The sequence below is a fragment of the Maylandia zebra genome, linkage group LG12, assembly GCF_041146795.1.
Source record: "Maylandia zebra isolate NMK-2024a linkage group LG12, Mzebra_GT3a, whole genome shotgun sequence".
Taxonomy (NCBI): domain Eukaryota; kingdom Metazoa; phylum Chordata; class Actinopteri; order Cichliformes; family Cichlidae; genus Maylandia; species Maylandia zebra.
The window spans coordinates 4,339,104-4,358,861 of record NC_135178.1 but is presented as its reverse complement, the minus strand read 5'-3'; the positions used below and the strand labels follow the sequence as shown (position 1 = coordinate 4,358,861).

Below are 19,758 nucleotides of genomic sequence, written 5' to 3'. Positions count from 1 at the left end.
TATTAACATTTATAGTGATTTTTGTACACTACGTCCTCTACAATTTCACTTATGGAAAAGATAAGCTGTGCCTCTAATTTTTGAGTGCTCTCAGTCCAGGGGGGGCTAATCCATAAAAGCAGCCCCGAGCCCTTAAAGCTGACCCTTCTCTTAACACCTACTCGGACAGACTGCACACCTTCTGATTACCTCTCATCTGGTGTGCTGCGGCCATCAGACTCTTCAATTACATCTGCTAATGGAGCAGCCTCTCTTCTAACCTGGCCTTCCATCTAGTGTGAGGGAGCAAATGTGAGACAAGAAAAAGCAAGATTGCTAGAACTCAGGAGAGAGGTACTTGTTGCTTTATAATACTCCTTTCCCCCGAAAAGGGAAGAAAAAAAGTGAATTTGCAATGAAAAATCAGTTCACACAGTTTGGAAGAACAAATAAAAAAATGTAGATGCATTTAAACCCCTAATAGGAGTTTTGGTTTCCTGTTTGCAACTTCATGACCCTAAAAAAGCCAAAATATTTAAAAACAACATATTTAAAGATGTGAAAGGATATTAACCTGGTAATAATACTGAAATCATTCTTTTTCAGCTGTGGCAGGTCTCAGCAAAACAAATCCAAGTGACTTACTTTCACAAATGATTCTGCAGTGACTCACCAGCATTTTCTGGTTACTCACTGGTAACCAGATTCACGCTGTTGGCCTTTTGCAATATGCCTTGTGACTCTAAGTTGCTGCACTTGACCACAGAGGGCACTCTGAGTAAACAAATAAAGGCTGTGGTGATATTGAATCATATGCAGCAGTATCTGCTGTCATTGCTTCGACTGTACGTTTTGAACTGTCAAGTAATCCACACACGCTGAAGCTTGACATGATGTGAACACACAAATTGCTTTATTTGCTGCCACTGCTTTACAGCATATTGGGTTAGAGGTGAGTGAGGCCCCTCCGAATAATGTCAGTGGCTTTTAACATGACACTGTAGCAGCACTCACGCAAATAATGAAACAGCCTTGCTCTGGGAGCTTAATATAGGGCCAAAGCTCTCGATGCGGCAGAGACAAATAACATGCAATATGCAGTTAAATCTTAAAGATCTTCTGAGTGTGTTCTGTAGACTCTGTGGATGCAGGAGCTCTACATACACTATTCAAAAACTAAATAAATAAAGGAATAGTTTGAAAACATATCAGATCTTAATGGGAAAAAACCATGCTGGAAATCTACACTGATATGGACTGACGAATGTGTTAGGAACGAAAGGATGTTACATCATTTGACAGAAATTAAAATTATCAACCTACAGGGGGCTAAATTTAAAGACCCCCCCCCCCCGAAAAGCAGGTTTTATCCATTTTGCAATTTTTGTTTGCAGCAACTCGAAATGTCACTCAGTAGTCTGTATGGCCCTGACGTACTTGTATGCCTGACAACTTCAGGACACACTCCTAATGAGATGATAGTCTGTGTTCTGGATCTCCTCCCAGATCTGGATCAGGACATCACTGAGCTCCTGGAGAGTCTGAGGTGCAACCTGGCAGGATGGACGTGCATAATGTTGCAGAGGTGTTCTGTTGGATTTAGGTCAGGTGAGCGTGCAATCCAGTCAGTGTTATCAATTCCTTCATCGCCCAGGAACTGCCTGCATACTCTCGTCACATGAGGTCGGGCATTGTCGTACACCAGGAAGACCCCAGGACCAGTGTGGGGTCTGACAGTGGGTCCAAGGATTTCATCCTGATACCTAATGGCGGTCAGGGTGTCATTGCCTAGCCTGTAGAGGTCTGTGCGTGCCTCCATGGATATGCTTCCCTAGACCATCACCGACCCACCACAAAAACCAATGATGTTGAATGGTGTCACAGTGAGATTAATGCTCTCCATAGCTTCTCCAGACCTCTTTATATCTGTCACATGCACTCAGGCTGAAACTGCTGCCATCAATGAAAAACACAGGATACAAATAATTCTGTTTTCTATGGCAAATGCCTTTAATTTGTTTGAGCTACCATCTAACAATGACATCATGAATGTGAGCATAGTTGATCCTTCAATCAGGCATTTTTATTTTAAAGGAATAGTCTGATATGCTGAAAAATACATGCATTTGGTTTCTTACCAACAGTGTGATGAGACAATAAATACCACTTTTCCTGTCTGAAGGATAAATATAAAGCTATTTCACATGTTCAAAACTAACCAGTTGATGGTTTATTTAATGTGTGCTAAATATGCTGTGCACCATACGCAGCGTATACTGTTCACTGCTCGCTCATTTAACTCGACACGATGTGCTTTCAGTAGATACTGTGAGATAGGGCTGCACGTCTAAGCAAAAAAATCGTGATTCTCATTTTATGCAAAATCGTGCAGCCCTACTGTGAGATAGATACTCTGAGATAGATACTGTGTAAAACTGCTTGAAAATGTATGTGTTCTTTACATTACAATGACAGTCTTTTGCCTGTTTGCTAAAATGTCACAAGATCTTTGATATATGACTGCAGGCTACTCTTTGACGCACTATGACATCACTGGCTAAAGAAAACCTGGTAAAACTTTGGAATACAGCAGGAAACAAATAAATAATTATATTTTAAGTAAGCAGCATAAATTATGGAGTGTTCTAATCCTTGTTGTTTTACATCTTTATTTAACAGTAATTTGATGTGGATGGATGTTCTACTCAGGTGTTCTTTTATTACACCAATATAAATGTGATAAAGGCTGTTATTACAATCAAAATTTGCAGGACTATGTGACCTTATAATGACGAAGCCAAGTCGGACACAATTGTCTGTCTCTCACAATCACTGTTTAAACATAACTTTCAAAAACATGTGCAGGAAAGGAGTATCTCATTTCCTGTAAAATACCTGGAAGTCAGGCAAGGTTAAGCTACTACATAAAACGGCCTGTGCCCCAAAATGTATCGTGTTGTTACAATGTATTGTGGGGAAATATTGTGTGCTTACACAAACTGTAATTTTCCCTGTAATTTGTCATAAAATTTACGAAGTTATGTGAAATTACTTCCACAATACTTAAATTTAATTAAATTATGATTATTTATTTGTTTCCCCCTTAACCCAGTCTTCCTATCTTGAAGTACTGGTAGGCAAATCTAATTACATTATAATTTCAAATAAAATACATTGAAATTCCTTTTAAAAACAGGGGAATTGTGCCCATTTGTTGGACGTCTATATTATGAAGTTTCCCCCAAACCCCAAATTAACAAAAATCAGCACTGCACTGCTACCTTCTAGCCTCCCTTCAGTGCCTGTGTGGAGCTGCTCTTCATATGCTTACACAGTCTGGCTTTGTGAGTTATCTACTCCAGCTTTAAAACCCTGTGCATCTGCAGGCAACAGGATATCCTGCTGAGAAATGCGGCAGGATAACAGCTGCTTCTGATTTCTCTGGGCTTGCTCGATCATGTCCGATGGCAGTGAAGCTTTTAGAGGACTGTCACGGAGCAGAGTGGGGCCATTATACACTCTCTCCACCACTCTGATGGAAAAAGGGTTGAGCCCATCAGAGCGGTGCTGAGAGCCTCTATGCTGACAGACCGTGGCCAGACAAAGGGGAATCTATCTGCGTCCGAGCTCTCCACGGGAAGTCTTTGACATCCCCAGCCAGCTGTGCTGCAGTGGAGAGCTTCTTCCATCGTGTTTATCGACTGAGAGCTGTCCTCTAATTGAAAAGAGCTGGAATGGAGACTGTCACTTTGACTCCCTCTTCATGAATAACTCATCGATAGCTTTATGAATAACTAATCAATGATCCCGAATCAAAGATCAGACGCGCGTCCCTGCAGAACTTAGTCGGAGGAAAACACTCCCGACTTTGCCTCATTAGACTGAAGTGTAAATATCATCTTACCATCTGTCCATACAAGAGGCTGCAATTATCTACACTTAAAAATAGAGACCTACATAAAATGGGTTCCATCCAGCCACAGCACCCATTAACCTGAACCATGCATTTTCAGTAATACATGAGATTGCATGTTGGACGCCTGTGGCTGCGTATCTTGGAGATGCAAGGTGAAAACACCAGCAGCCATTGCTATTGGTTAAAATCTACATTCCTTTAGATAAATAAACTTCACTCACTCGATTGTGTCAGGAGTTCCCAAATAATAGTCAGAGTTTAGGAGTTAAATACTACAGACGGGCTTGGCGTGACCTTTGCTGAACACTGCTTTGATATCATACATTCTGGTGAGTGAGTCTGCAATTGGCGTGAGCCGAGCAGAAAAAGGTCAAAGCAGCTTTCAGCTATACCTTATATTTAGGAAAGTGGATTGTTTCTTGGAAGTGAAAGGCTACTTCATCCAGCAGGACTACTCCACTACATATACACACACAAAAAGGTTGAACCCTATAGTTTTTAGAGAGAACATTTCCCTGTTTTCAATATACGTTAACAACTATTTTAAAGGTTACTGGAATAAAAGGAGAATACATGAGAGTCTGTTATCTATAGACTAAACTTGAGCTTCCTTTTATGCTTATTGTGTTTGGTTAGTGAAGAGTCTGGGAAGGTCACATTTAAATAAAAGATGTTCTTGCTAAATACTTCGCAGCATGTTGGCCCACATGTAGTTTGCTGGGATCTACCCTGGGTGGAGGGTATTTTGAGCACTGAAGGATGGATAGAGTCTGAGATTGTTCATGTCTTAAGCTGCAGCTTTGTGTTGTAATCACTTGTTTTTCAGTTCAGGTGCGTCCGCTCACTGACACATCCTTTCTTGAGCTGCAGGTCTCTTATGACACTGAAATAGCAATGTCTTTAATTTTTATCTTATTCAATGTGATATGTGGAGTTACTTTATTATCTTGCTCTCAGGCAGTTCTGATGGCATCTGTTGGCCTTACACTGTTACACAACCACCAGGAGCCGGAGCTGTTGATACAAGGCAGGATGGACATTTACACGCACATTTAATCGTATTGAATAGTATTCTTTCAAAGCAATTAATGATGAGAAATTAAAGAAATGTACATTTGTAGATTGATTCCAAACGGTTTTCGGAATGCATAACATACAGACTGGTTGGGTGGCCTACGCTTTGGGATGAGAACGTGTTGGAAATGATCAGCTGAAAACCAGCTGTTTCCCCTACGGTGGCCCTGAGGGGCAAAACAGACCGCACCTTAAGAAAAGCAGCAGAAAAACACAACGGAAATAGAAAATACAAACAAATAAGAAAACAAAGAAAACTGAAATAGAAAACAAAAACTGGATTGTTTCTGGGGGATATAATGACTTGAAGAACTAGATCCGGATGTGACAAGCTAATGCTAAACAGCTGATAGCAAGCATCTATTATATGTGATTAAAATACACATTGAATTGAGTTCCCTCACAACAGTCTGTGAAGGTTCTCAGTCATCCAGGTCATCATAGTCTAAGGAGCTTGGAAAGAAAAGCGTCTGGACTTCTTTAAGTTGCTTGAAAAGCAACTTAAAGAAGTAAACATAGGTGTGCCGTGAGAGATCGTCCGGTGTGCCGTGGGAAATTATTTAATGAACTACATAATTTTGTGATTTGTAATTACGTCCATGTTTAACCTCCTAAGACCCGAGCTCTTCCATGGCATGCATTTTTAATTTCTCTTTGATATTTGGGTATATTGGAGCCCGATGGATGTAAAAACAAAGAATTACCAGATTTTTTTAAATCTTTTTTTTTTTTTAAGAAAAATAAGAGCCACATATGAGGATATTCGTTTAAAATTTTGATAGAACAGTAGCAGTATAACGTCCTCGTAAGTGGATATCAGGCCCTTGTAGAGCAAAATTGAGTATTTTGGTCTAAATAACCCAAAATGTGATGTCCACATATGTGGACGCCAGGTCCTAGGAGGTTAAGTAACTTGACTGAAAATTCTATGGTCCCAGTTTCCTGCACATGGAGGAAAAACCAGCTACACGTAGCCTGATTTCAGGTAAAACTTTAATCAAACTGTGTTTAATGGCTGAAGCCAGGAAAACCTCGACCAATCTATACGGTCTTTTCAGTTATAAAAATAATACATAAAAACTGCATGCTAGCTTTAAATTGTTTTGTTTTTTTTAATAAATCTCGTGACAGCCTCAGTAAGGTTGATGGTAATGTCATTACATTTGCAGGAAAAAAAGAAAGAAAGAAATGATAGTAGTGTCACGGACCCGGTTCCAGGGACTCGGGGTCCGTGAGCAGTGTGGACTACTATTGTAGTTATTATTATTATTGTTGTTATTATTATGGTTGTGTCTGCTGTCCTGTGTTCCGTGTTTGTGTTCTGTCAGGTGTTTATGGGTGTGTGCGTGTGTGTGAGGGTGCGGTCGTGGCAGGCACTTCTAGGCCTGGTGGGTGTGGCCCTGCCAGCTGACCGGTCACACCCAGGAATCCACACACACCTGGCGCCGATCAAGCCTCGTCAGAGGAGCTTCAAAACAGTGTGGCTGAGAGCTCCTCGACGCTGGATCGTTGAGTGACTTCCCGTCAGTCTTAGTTTAATGTGCAAGGTTAGTGCAAGTCTGCCGTTAGGTTTTGTACTCACGGCTGCCTTTTGTATGCGTGTTTCTCAGGAGGAATTGTGGCGACCAGGAGGCAGCACACGTACAGTACACAGGGAACGGAGACAGAGCAAGGGATAAGGGAGAAGACACGGAACGGGAGTCGGGATCGCACGGGGGATTTACTGTTGTTTGGATTGTCACCACTGTAAATAAACGCACTGCCTTCTTCGTCAAGTCCTGCATTTTGGGTCCTCATTCCTCACATCCCCACACAGACCGTGACAAGTAGATAAAGATGTACAGGAGTATCAGTATTTTTAGGAATCATCTGAGGTATGTCCAGTATCTGCAGTAAAGTTTAGCAATCCATCAATAAGTGTCAAGAGATTTCACTCAAAACACAAAATGCCAGCCTCATGGTGCTGCTAAAAAAAGGCCAGGGCTAAATTTTAGGGTTATAATCCGGATGCCTCGTCTGGGAATGTGGCAAAGCATCCATCCACTTCAACTCTGTGTGTATGTGTGTGTGTGCAGTCTGAGTTCTGAGGGTGTCTAGCAGTGGGTTATTATGCACTAGGCTACAGTTAGTGTAGCGCTTAACACAATCACTTGACAAGCTAAAGGCTGTCAACACAAATCCCGTTTGGGATTGTGTCAGGAAGAGCATCCAGTGTAAAACTCTGCCAAATCAAACATGCTGTGCTCCCTGCTGTGGTGACCCCTTGAGATGAGAGGGCAGCTGAAAGTAGGATAATTATTATGTACTAGCAGCCATATGGAAACTTTGAAAACCTTTTATTCACTCACTGGATAAGATTTTGCATCGTACTCATATGTGGATAATTCCAGTTTCGTGACCTTTCAGAAACTGTCTGGACATCCATTAAAACTCAGATGTAATTTTAAAACTGTTTGGCTGTCAAAGTCCTGAAAAGTAGACATAAGAGATGCAAGGCTTTTGTTAGATGATGGCAATAAAGTAAACAGCAACAGAGTGAAAAGAGCAGGAGCTTGATTATGGCTAACAATGGCTTATTATTGCATGCCTAAAGGGTACAGACTGACTGGAACAGCCACAGAATTACAAACAGTTTATGATAAATTCAGACTTCCAGTGAAGTACCTGACAAAATGTTATGCTTTTCTGCTCTTTGGACCATAAGAAAAAAAGAATATAAACAGTCCTCACTGATAGATCTACGTCACCCTTATATAAATTGTCTAAACACTAAATCAGGGTTTCCGGTAGGTTGACTGCTTTTTTGCCACCAGATTCAAGTTGGGATGTTTGTCTGTATGTGAAAGAGACACACAACAAGATGAAGTAGACTCACACTGAGGTGAAAAGCAGCATTTATTTTATATGCTTATGTTAAAAGAGAAACACAATGGAACTGCTGGTCGACAGCAGATATTATTTATGTTCAGGGTAACTAAAGATATTTTTCATATTCGGCATACACACATATGCACGTTTCTGCAACATGACTGACGAAGGATCTGCTGTGATATTGCACTAACGGAAAGAATTTGGATCGGTGCCACCTTTCTCCCCGAAAGGCAACTAAGATGCTCAAGCAGCACTGACACAATAACTGGTTCACATGGCAACATTTTGACCTTTAACTGTCACCTGAGGCGCTCCAAGCAAAAGCAACACATATCCAACTATCACTAGATAAACCAATGAGGGAGAAACAAACCACTTTCTCCGTTTCATTGTACTACCATAATGTTATAAAACTGTTCTAAATAAAAATAAGTCGGTAACAACTGCTTCAGTAACAACATGGTGAAGATACTGTGCCACCATGTGGCTTAGTGGCAAATATACCCTGGCCTACTCAGACTGTGTGGGAAGGAGGTCTGTACGAGACCCACAGATAGATCAATAAACACATGCTGTGAGCATACGGCAAAAAAACGAGTTTGATACAAAGGGGAGTCAGAATAGCTTGACACAACTTCCTACTGACAGCTGATGGGAAGCATTTGGATGTGAAAACCATGCTCTCCATAAAGTAACTGACAACAGAAAACCTGGATGTGTTGTTCAGTGGATGAAAACTGCTGTCACTGCTTGATTAAATAATGCGCAGAACAGGACATGAAAATGATCACCATAATAGGATCTCACTAATGATAGTCCGACAAGTCTCACATTACCAGCACGAATGGCTAAATTAACCAGGAGAAATCATCGTGGCCTTTTTTCTGGGTTGAAGAGGAAACGATAAAAAGACATTAAAGCAGCATAAAAACAGCACTGAAGGGGAATACATCACATTCAGCTTTATTCAATCTTGGCCTCAACTCCAACCCAACATTTTGCTTCCAGTTTTACAAACCACAGATCTACTGAAAAGGACGGACTGTTGATCCAACAATTAAATACATTCCTACTTTTATTTACAAGATGATGATTATGGTCATTATTCTTCTTTTATTGCTGCTCCTGGATCACATCACTCGTCGCTACAGCTGTATTTTCTATTACAGTGACCCTCGTTCCACATGAAAAGTAAGTGCTTTGCAATTTGCATTCAGACATGTCAGAGTCCCTTGTAAATAACAACACACAGACAAAGATTGCTTTTAGAGAAGAGTGAAGGTTGTGTTTGGGGTTCAGGAGCTCCAGTTGCTGGCGCTTTCTCAAAAGCTTGACAAAGTTTTGGTTTTTAAAACAACGCGATAACTGTGCCACTTGCCCTCAGCTACTCTTTGGACTGGCAGATCCAAAAGAAGCAAAAGTCTGTTTACTGAGGTAATATTGTCCACTTGTAGGACTGCTCTAACAGTGCCACGAGAGATCTTTGTTGTCTTAGACTCACGTTTCGTTTAGTCGTCCTCCTCAGTGAGCAGGCTAAGGTTACCTAATTCACAAGAAAAGAGGGCAGGTAAGAGGAGTGGAGAAAGGACTGAAAAACAGAAGTTAAGAGTGTGATGTTGGCGAGAAATAGTGAGGCCATGAGTGTGCTTTTAAAGAGGACCTATTATTTGTTATAATGCCACAGTACTGGATGAAAACATCAAACATGGCCATAATTTCAAGTAATGAGGTCAGTGTGTGTAGAAGCAATCCCCACGACCAAATGCTCAGGCATTTTCTTCACAAGAATAAAAAGGTTTCTTTTAGGCTTGAGTTTAAAAATGTGCAATAACTGTTGTAAATGAAAGAAAAAATATCCCAGCTACTCCTACTTTTTGGAAATGAACACATTAAAATGGCTTTAAAATAGTTTTGCAACACTGTTGCACAACTCTCAGTTAAACCTGAAATTCTACAATTCTAATCACATCACCAGTGCTTTCAAACCCACTGTGGTGGTGCGCAGCGGCCAAATTACAAAATTATATTCCATCACCAAATGCCTGTGAACCTTACAGTTACACCATGATTTGTTGCCATTTACAGAAGAGCTGATTTTACATCTAAAAACATGCAGTAGACATTTATATCTTAAATAATTTCAAATGAAATATTCTTCAAAATGCTCCTTGGGAGCAACAACTGTACATGAGTAATACATAACTACAGGATCAAATGAGGTATATGCATTCTCGTCTTACTTTCCAAGGTAAGGATGCAACCAACCACCTAAAACAAACAAAAACAAAACCCCCAAAACAACAACCACAACAAAAAAAGTTAATTCGCCATTGGAAAATAAAATGTGAAATATGAGTACATCAACCAAAACAAAGTGACAGTTACTTCCATTATCATCTGACAGGGATCAATAAAGACGACACAGGTTGCAAAATGGAAGTGGAATTGATTTCCAATAGTAAAACGTAAATCTTCTGTTTTAAAGAGTAATGCAGTAGAGCGTGCACAACTGTCTGACCATGCCTCTTTCTCTGGACACTGCTACTCCTGAGGCTAAAATTCCTAGTGTTTGCTGGACACTTTGCTATCATATAAGAACTTTTGCAGAGCATGCGCTGTGTGTGACTCAACAGCATCAAAGTGAAGCTGAAATGTTCCTTCCAGAGTGTTGGGATAATATGACTGTACAGTGATTTAGATGGTTGCTCTTTTTAACTCCCCCAAAGATCAAAGATTGGTGTAAAAGCTGATTTGGAACTCGAAGGATTACCTTCATCTGAAAACACACAGTGAAGTTCCCAAACATCATCATCATATCATCATCATTTGGTGATTTTAAAATGGTCTTTGCTTTGTATTCTTCTGAAACAAGCTGTCACAGTGCCCTTGCGTGCTTTTCAAAGGAGACTGACCTCATGACTCTAAATATGTTGTAACTGTACACATGACGTGTGTCCTTTAAGATAAGCATGCTCAGAATAACTCCCTGTCTGGGAAACTAGGTTTAAGAAAAGCATGTCTGTCTGCTGCCTTTTTCAACTACACCTCTAACACTCTCAGAGTCTCAGCTTGGCAAGTTGGAACACACTGCGGACAGAGCTTGGAAGAATTCGCTTTTCCTCAGTGGTCCAGAGATGGTGTTTAATCCAGAGCAACCTCTGATACGATGGGTAGCATGAAGGTTGTGGCTTTCTTTGATTCCTTCATCTTGTCCAGGCCGAAGAGGAGGTCCAGCTGAGTGACTGGTCGCAACCGCTCCTCATCCACAGGTCTGGAGCCAAGGACACAAGAGATCAGAGGTCAGGCACAGAGGCCTAATAGCAGGTTTATACTTCTATACTGCACACAGCGTACGACATGTACTAGAGTCGCAGGAGAAATTTTATGGATTTCCACATGAATATGACCTAAAGCATCAGATTTCCACACTAAATCCTAAAAGTAGAAAATTGATCTCTCACATTGGCACCATCAGGGAAAACCCAGCAACAATGGTGTGCATGGCAGGGCTGCAAAGAGAACATTGCTGCCCGTCAGCAGTTTGCTAAAGATCACACAGACATGCCAGAAGGCTTTTGGAACAATGTTTTGTTGACAGATGAGCCCAAAATAGCATCTTTTGGGGCTCAAATAAAAAACCCATCTCTTCTGTCAGAAGAGAGGAAAACACTGCATTCCAACATAATAACCTAATTCCATCTGTGCACTGCATAATCATAATCATCCTGTCATGGTTTGTGTCTGTTTTGCAGCATCTGGGCCATGATGGAGCAACACATTTTGAATTTCAATGTCAGATTGTAATGGAAAATGTCAGGACATCTGTCTGAGGTCTGAAGAAAAAGTGGGCCGCGCAGTACGTCACCAACTCTTAGCACGAATGTACTTCAACCACAGACTGGTGAAAGAAGTATAACGTTTTGGGACGGCCCGAATCCAACTGCATTCAACTTAAAAGACGTGGAAGGCGTCTGAGCAGCTGTGAGAAAACCTCAACCCCGAGATGAAGCTATTTTGGGCGTTTGAATCGGTTCAATTTCCTCCAAGTGGAAGTGCAGGACTGACCGACCGTTACCAGAAATGGTTTGCTGCAGCTATTTTGAAGAATGGCGTCACACCAAATACTGAAAGCACGCATACTTTCACCCCTCACAGATCTGCAAAAGTGGATCATTTTCCTTAATAAATACAAAAATAATTTGAAATGTGTTATGTTTTTCTAATTTTGTGACTTTTGTTCAAATCTCATGTTTTAGGTCATGGAAAATTCCAAAGGTTTCACAAACGAAATGTAGACACTTACATATGCTCTCTTTGCTATAAAATAAAAAATAACTATAAAATGTTTTTGTTTGGTTTTTTTACAATACACACAGCTCAGTTTGAGCTGAAGTGGGCTCCTTCCTGTCAGTGTAAAGACGTTTACCTGCACCTTTATTCCCAGAGATATCTTTATAAAGGGAAAAAAGGAAAAACCTAAACCCCAGTTTAACAGTATAGCTCTGTTTTTCTACATAATACAGAAACACTGCTGCTGAAGGTTAATGAAAGAGCACAACTCTTTGGGCTTAAACTGTATGAAATACATGTGTAAAATCACACTAAAATTCCTGATAGCTTTAATTATGAAGCAGAAAGTTTTTGTTAATTTACAGAAAATTCCCTTTTATTATTATTTATTTATATATTTATACTGTGGATCCAGTGTAAGCCCCCCACTCCCATCTAAATTCAATTAAAATTCAATTTAAAGTCCAAAATGTATGCTCTCCTTTACATTTCCCAAAGCCTTCCAGTGGGCTGGATTCTGCACCCCAAGGCCTGATGTTTCACTCTCTTGTCTCACAAAATCTGTCACTGATTGTAAAAGATTTATCTTACAGGATGCAAACTGTCTGAATGAGATAAGATATAAACTTCTGTTGCAAACACACTGCATACTCCACGTACTAAGAATTAATGTGCACACTGAAACTGGAAGACCCCTACCATCCTGTGTGAAATATGTGATTTCACTATCGCAATGATTACCGAGAACTACAGTGATTTAGTTCAGAGCCTTCACTTCACCATCACCTTCAGATTCTTTTTCCTTGGTTTTATAATTGGAAAGAGCCTATCCATGAATGCTTTTGAGTTCTCAACACTTAAAAGTTAAAAATACTCTTTCAGCAACAATGGCTTGCACCAACAGTGGTTTCAGTAGTCGCTTAGCAACAGCTGAACAAAGGCTTACCCAGATCAGACATTTTCACAAATCTTTTCTATAAGTCTTTTATATATGCTCAGATAATAAAAACCAGTCATCCATTTCTAACAGTGCCTAGTTTAATAACAGTACTGTGCGATGCTGACAGTTGTGTATGTAAGGAATCAGGATGTAATCATTTTAATTAAGATCATCCTTCCTTTTATGTCGTATTATAATCACTACTATTGAGCGGTCTTGAAGTGTGAATATCTGTGAAGAAAACTGGATGTAATGGTATAGTTGTGGGAATATGAAGTTGAATGTGAGGCTGTGTACCAGTACAAATATCACTTAATGTAATATGTGCTTTAAAAACAAACAAACAGCCTGGTCTAGTCACAAACTGTCACTGAAGCTCAGTGAACACAAGTGCTATGAAATCTTGTGGGTGTCTGAATATGAGTCATACCTTTCCTCCTCCTGGCAGTCCTGCAGCTGCTGAGCGATCTGCCTCATCTGCTCCTTGCGGACATAGTCCCGTACTCGGTACATGGCAGCGTCGCGGCAGAGCTCCCGGAGGTCACTCCCAGAGTAGCCTTCTGTCTTCTCAGCAATCTCCTTCAGATTTATTGCGTTGCTCAGCTGAGCAGAAAAGACGTCAAGCAATGTGAGATGATTATACAGAATTGAGCTGTCACTAATCTTTGAACTGTGCTTGTTGCTGCCAATCAAATGCCAACTAATCATGGGTGATCTGATTCATTTTAACGTGAAGTGACAGTGGAAATACAGGTGTGAAATGAGTCTATGATAATGGAACAAGATAACAGCAGAGCTGAACAATTTCTTCTGCTGTTGATAAAGATAAAAAGAAACCATCTTACGTTTTCTCCTGCCAAGATGAGTCTCAGGATGTCTTCTCTCTGCCTTGTGTTCTGCAAAGGAGAGGACAGTCGTTCATATTAGGAAAGTAAATTGCTGTCTAGCCTATCATCATACATCTCCTGCATAAATTCAGGAATGCTTGCATGTGCCTCCTCTGCTGTTCTCCAACTTTGAAAAGTGTTCATCGGATCCATTTCAAACCTGGCAGAGGTACAGCTGGAAAGCCGAGTAAGTGTAGTGTTGAGTTTGAGGTCTCTAAGATGAGGGGTGAACTCATTTTCAGGGATTTTTTTTGGTTATCAGAAGCCAGTGAATCCCTAGTGGATATTACATGCGCTGGTTTTTTAGGTACTACCCCTCAGGCTCCTAGTAGATTCTCCTATGGTGTTCACAAGATTATCAGAAAGCTTGGCCTCTGGTCTTGATCTTGAGGTCACTGAAATTCAAACTTGTCTGAGATTTGTAGTAGATGGACCTAAAGTTTGAATTTCAAAATCCTACGTTGCCTTATTCAGAAATTATTGCACTCACAAACTTGGGTGTCCACCCTGCCTGCTTACCTGTTGGGGTGACAATAATCCCCTATCAGCCTTTTATGGTTGAGGGGTAAAAACTGTCAGTGACCAGAAATATATGGACACAACTGTAGACAGAATAAAGCCTCCTTGTGTATTTGCACACATCTTACCGGCAAGCCGATATGAAAAGTTGTGGGCATCCTGCGGAGAATGGCTGGATCCAGGTCCTGCGGCCTGTTCGTGGCTCCCATCACCATAACCTAAATTTTGAGAATCACAGTTTTAATACATTATTTCACAGGAACTACCTGCTGCATTGCAATGTTTTCTGGCAATTGCATTACAGTATAAGAAAGCATTCTGGTTGTGTTACCTGGGTGGTTGATGAGGTGTCCAGGCCATCCCATAGGCTCATGAACTGGGCTTTCATCATGGCTGTGGCCTCGTGGTCCATGCTGGAGCGATTCCTTAGAAATGATTCTAACATGCAGCACATAGAAAACATTTACACAAGACTAATCTTGCTAACTTGGCCAGCTCTGCAGCAGTGACTATGACACAGTATGTGGGGCCAATGAGTGCCTAGGACTCGGCTAACGTATTTATATTGAACTCATATAATTTAAAGACAAGATTAACAAAAAGGCAAGATACATTTTAGATTCTGTTTAAATTACAGCTATTGTGGGCACTGCAATATCGATCACAAGGTCAAATCCACTTAGAAACCATGGAAAGAATGTAATGCAAATTAAACAATATCTGTCATATCTGAATGAATGAAAATGAAGCTAGCTCACATCCACTAGTGCAATAAACTAACATTCTACACTTTTGACATGCGTCCTGCAAATGAAGCTTACCAATCTCATCGATGAAGATAATACAAGGCTGAATTTTGACAGCTAACGAGAAGACTGCCGCAGTCAGCTTTTGTGACTCGCCGTACCACATGTCAGTCAGCGTGGAGGCCTGAAGGTTGATAAACCTGCATCCCGACGCTCTGGCAGTTGCCTTGGCAATCATAGTCTTACCGCAGCCCGGAGGACCGAATAATAAAACACCTGAGAGGACGAAAAGTAAAGAATTAAAATACAGTGATTCTCATCACATCTTGTAATATCTGAACAAAAACAAAACAGATTTTTACTTTCACTTCTGCAGTTTATAGACTTTGTAATTTTAACCTGACTCGTTTTAACCTTCACTGGCAACTGCACTGACATTTGCAACACGTGTATCAAATCTGGCTCGATCTCGTCCCAGAAGCATTTTTTTCCTTTTGGTTTGTTTTAAATGATGCGATACAAACAAAGCCTGAAGTCTAGAGACTGAACTTGATTCCCAAAGCAGCTCATTTTGGAGGTTGACTCATCCTGAAGCTATGTGTAAATACTATCCACAGAAAGCAAAACATTCCTCTTAGTGATTTTTCACTGTCACGCTGCCAAGTGGATAAATCCTGCTTTTTTTGGCAGATTAAAATCGCAGTGCTATTCACTGGGTAGATATTTTGACAGTGATTAGGCAGAGGATGGCAAAAATACAAACTTAGAAAATTATAACCACAGTTTCAGAAGGTAATTTCATGTTAGCTAGTTTTTGATGCAAATCCACATTAATGTTCATGATGGGGAAAAAGGACATTTAAAATCTAACAGTAACTTTGTTCTCAGTCTTACAGAGCTACAGATTCTGATTTTTCACGATGAATTCAAGGGTAATTTGAAGGTTTTTAAACTTGAGTTCATGATCCTGAACATGCACAAATCTTCACTGGGCAACTGACTAATCTCAACTTAACACAGCTCACTAGAAACAAAGTAAAATACACAAAGAACAAGGTTATAGAAAGCTAGACTGCATTTACAGTAAGATTTCTGAATGACTAGAAAAACCAAATCCCATTCACACAATAGCTCAGTCACACCAGAGTAGAAATGGGATGGCAACCTCCTTGCAACTAAGAAAGCTTGGTGTTTGCTTAATGACTACAGTGATTTTTTTTAGCATTTGGGGATCAATTGCAAGTACTTACAGTGACTGCTCTTGATTGCTCAGGTCGCTTGGTGGCCGATTTCCAAATAATCGCAGTCTGACTGCAATCACTCTTCGAAAGATTGGCAGAAATGTGCAAATAACTGTGTTTTCATTTAGGCTATAAAACTAGATAGACTGCCAATAATTTGAAACCAGTCTTCACTGATGAACTCAACTTGTCTGAGATGTGTCTCTCTGCATTAGGGGGTTTTGACTCAACTGCTTGCCAAATTGTCATTTTCTTCAACTCACACAGCAAAACTGAAAACTCAGAGTAAAAATCCATTATACTTTGGAAAATATCAATCCTCCACAGAGAGTTAAATTTGGTTTTACCTGAAAACAAAAATATAGCTCTATGGGCTCTTTTATTAGTGACTGTCAGTCCTCTGGCTACAGCAAAACTGAATGTCAGGAGGTGGAGCTCGACTCTGTTAGTTAGCATTAACCAATGAATTACATAATGAACTAGCTTTCCACTCCCAAAAACTAATTTAAAAATGTATCTAATTTTAACTGTTTCAACCTTGTTATATTTTATCTCTGTATGTCAAATTTGAACCTTCTATGTTCCTTAAAGGGAACATGAAGATTAAATGTCTCTGCAGCTGGATCACAGACACTACTACAGTAGCACTGTATGACACAGTTAAAAATAAGCCTTATTTATCTTATACAGAATCTTGGTGCAGCCCCTCAGTTCATCCTTTGTCAGCACTTATAGCAGTATTTAGAGAAGTCTGAAGGAATGCTTGCATGTACACTGTCCTTATCGTCAACATGAGAGGAAATAAAAAAAAGCATAAGAGTTCCTGTTTAAAGAGTCAGCGTAAAATCTGATCAGTTCCAGATTAGATTAGATTTCATGCTGTGGTACCTTTGGGGGGCTGAAATAGTTTGGAATTTGCCATAAGGTGTCTCTTCTGAAAGGGCAGGATGACTGTATCTTGAAGCTCACTGATAACTTCATCCAGACCTGCAATATCTCTCCAGGATACCTGCAGGAAGGTGAAGTTATTCATAAATCTCTGAGCAACATAAAAAAGACTGATGATTACAACCGTTACCTTCATAGTTTGTGGATCAACTAGATGAGATGCAATGTTCATCTCATATTCTGTAAGTCTGACCCCCTCAACACCAATCCTCTTCATCAGCTGCTCTGCCTGAGGGGTCAAGAAACACTTCTTAGCTGAAGACACAAAACGATAACAGACATTGTGCACAATCTTTCTTTTTATCTCAAAGCATCTTTACATCATGCTTTGAATGTACAAGAACAGATAGTGCTTGCTGCATTGTGAGCCAGGAAAAACGCCTGACCTTGGCAGCATTTCTGGAACACTGTTCAATAACAGCATCAACCTTGAGCTTACGGTATTTTACAGATTGCGTGTTTATAATGTGTGCTGATGCATGACATACCCTCTTCTTGGCTTGGTTTTTCTGTTTGGAGGTAGGATCCATTGCATCTAAGACCCATTTGATGCTGTAGTACGTGGCGGCACCAAAGACGGTCAACCTGAACAACATGCCAACCACTTCATTCCTAGACAACGGCCGCATCAGGGCCTCCCTGGGCAGATCTTTCAGCAGCATCTCTGATGGCTGATGTCAATCCATTGGCTGGATAACGAGGTGGAAATATACAAACGAAGTTATTACAACCACATAAGGTCAATTACAGCTCTCGCCTTTTATAAGGCTAAACAAGCTCTCACTTGTATTAGGTTTATGATGCCTAAGCTAGGACTGCGGGTCATGTTTATGCAAACGCAATGTCGCTATTTCAGTAAATAAATTACATTCGTGGTTCACATTTTTATTGGAATAAATGAACTCAATTCGCAGGTTAGCTTCTCCGGGGAAGCTAAAGCTAACAGGCTAGAGCTTCAACTTGAAAGCAGCAAACTGTATTTGTAACATCGTGAAATTTTGACCTCACGCGAAATAAAACGTCTCACCCTTGCTACGTGTGCTGCTACGCTTAAACGTAACCTCTACTATGATATAAAAGACAAAATAGTGACACTTACAAAACGGGAACGTAACGAAAATGTATTCACTGTGCAACAACCTTTGACGTCCGGGTAGGAACAAACACTTTAGTTCCAGAAAGCACGATGAGGAGTTCACAGAGTTAGCCACTGGATGGCAGAACGTCCACACAGTTATTTCACGCATCAGTAGCATGGACAGCATTTACAGTGCTGCAGAAATAGTAGTTCTTATTACTCCCCAAGGGAAAGGTAAGAGCCTTGAAATAACATTTATAGTTTTGGCAAGTCAGTTGTGGACATGTTGATTGAACTGAGTAAAAGCTTACATTTATAAAAGGAATAGCTTTACATATATTTTGTACAAAAATGTCAGCAGCATCATGGAATACTGTAGCTAACATAATTTATAATAACCAATCACATAATCTCTATTTTTTTCACGATTTTAAAATGATTTTCTTTGTTTTTTTATGTTTTAAAGTCAAAGGCTCTACAGTATTTTTTGCTCTTGGGTGAAATGCTTTTCTGTGGGTGTCTGGGATCTGTTAGAAAACACTGTGATTGGACACCCAAACATGTCCTGGGGTATGCTTCATGCAAATGTACCCTAGTAAAAGATAGGACAAATCTCAAGCCGTAATCTGTGTTTGGTCTCCACTCATCTTCAGCACGGTCTGATAATGGATAATTCAGTCTTCTAAACAGCAGTCTCAAAGATAAGGCTGTAACAAATGGCCTTCTCCTACAAGCAATTTATCACACATGTGCCTGAGGGATTGTTAATTGTCACGGAGTCCAAGTTAAATTTGATGATGCTTTTGGAGCTTTTGTGCAAACGAATCCCTGTTTTTCATCACCGTATTACTACTAAGAAAAATATAAAGTATAAAAGTGTAAAAAACTGTTTTAATTATGTAAGAACTGCTTAATTTACAAAATTTTACATCAAATGATTTAATGAACACCCAGATTTCTGCAAGACACACAGCTCCTGCTTTAACCTGAGATCCAAATAAACAACAGCCTGGCACAGCTTACCACACCATTTGGGCATGATTAGTTACATTTTGTATAATGCTCCAGAAAATGAGAATTTGTCCTTTAAAATTTTACTTTTTTTAATTCCCCATTTGAGTTAAGTAAAATCTTACAAAGCTTCTACCCTGTGTAGACCAATTAGTTGCCCAAATTGGATGCAGAATTAAATTCTGCACGGTTACAGCTTTAACCATCCAGTGAAGTTAAGTCCACCTTTGTTGTGGAAAATGGCGCACAGGCTGCTAT

At 40.1% G+C, this 19,758-nt stretch overlaps 1 protein-coding gene across 1 annotated transcript; it reads right to left on the bottom strand.

The window, feature by feature from the left end:
* Window positions 1-8,787: 8,787 nt before the first annotated feature.
* On the bottom strand, window positions 8,788-18,629 carry atad1a (ATPase family AAA domain containing 1a). Its single transcript, XM_004558550.5, has 10 exons — window positions 18,511-18,629; window positions 17,900-18,100; window positions 17,542-17,640; window positions 17,352-17,472; window positions 15,298-15,498; window positions 14,808-14,914; window positions 14,605-14,694; window positions 13,916-13,966; window positions 13,501-13,673; window positions 8,788-11,111 (listed from the first exon to the last, which is right to left on the bottom strand). The coding sequence occupies exons 2-10, from the start codon at window positions 18,071-18,073 to the stop codon at window positions 10,982-10,984; spliced, it is 1,146 nt and encodes a 381-aa protein (XP_004558607.2). The 5' UTR covers window positions 18,074-18,100; window positions 18,511-18,629; the 3' UTR covers window positions 8,788-10,981.
* Window positions 18,630-19,758: the final 1,129 nt, after the last annotated feature.

What these genes read in the sequence shown, in the direction of transcription:
- atad1a (XM_004558550.5), bottom strand. Translation starts at nt 18,073, where the DNA reads ATGCTGCTGAAAGATCTGCCCAGGGAGGCCCTGATGCGGCCGTTGTCT. An exon ending in AAAACCAAGCCAAGAAGAGG is followed by an intron (nt 17,641 to 17,899) that starts GTATGTCATGCA and finishes TTGACCCCTCAG; the next exon opens with GCAGAGCAGCTGATGAAGAG. An exon ending in TTGATCCACAAACTATGAAG is followed by an intron (nt 17,473 to 17,541) that starts GTAACGGTTGTA and finishes ACCTTCCTGCAG; the next exon opens with GTATCCTGGAGAGATATTGC.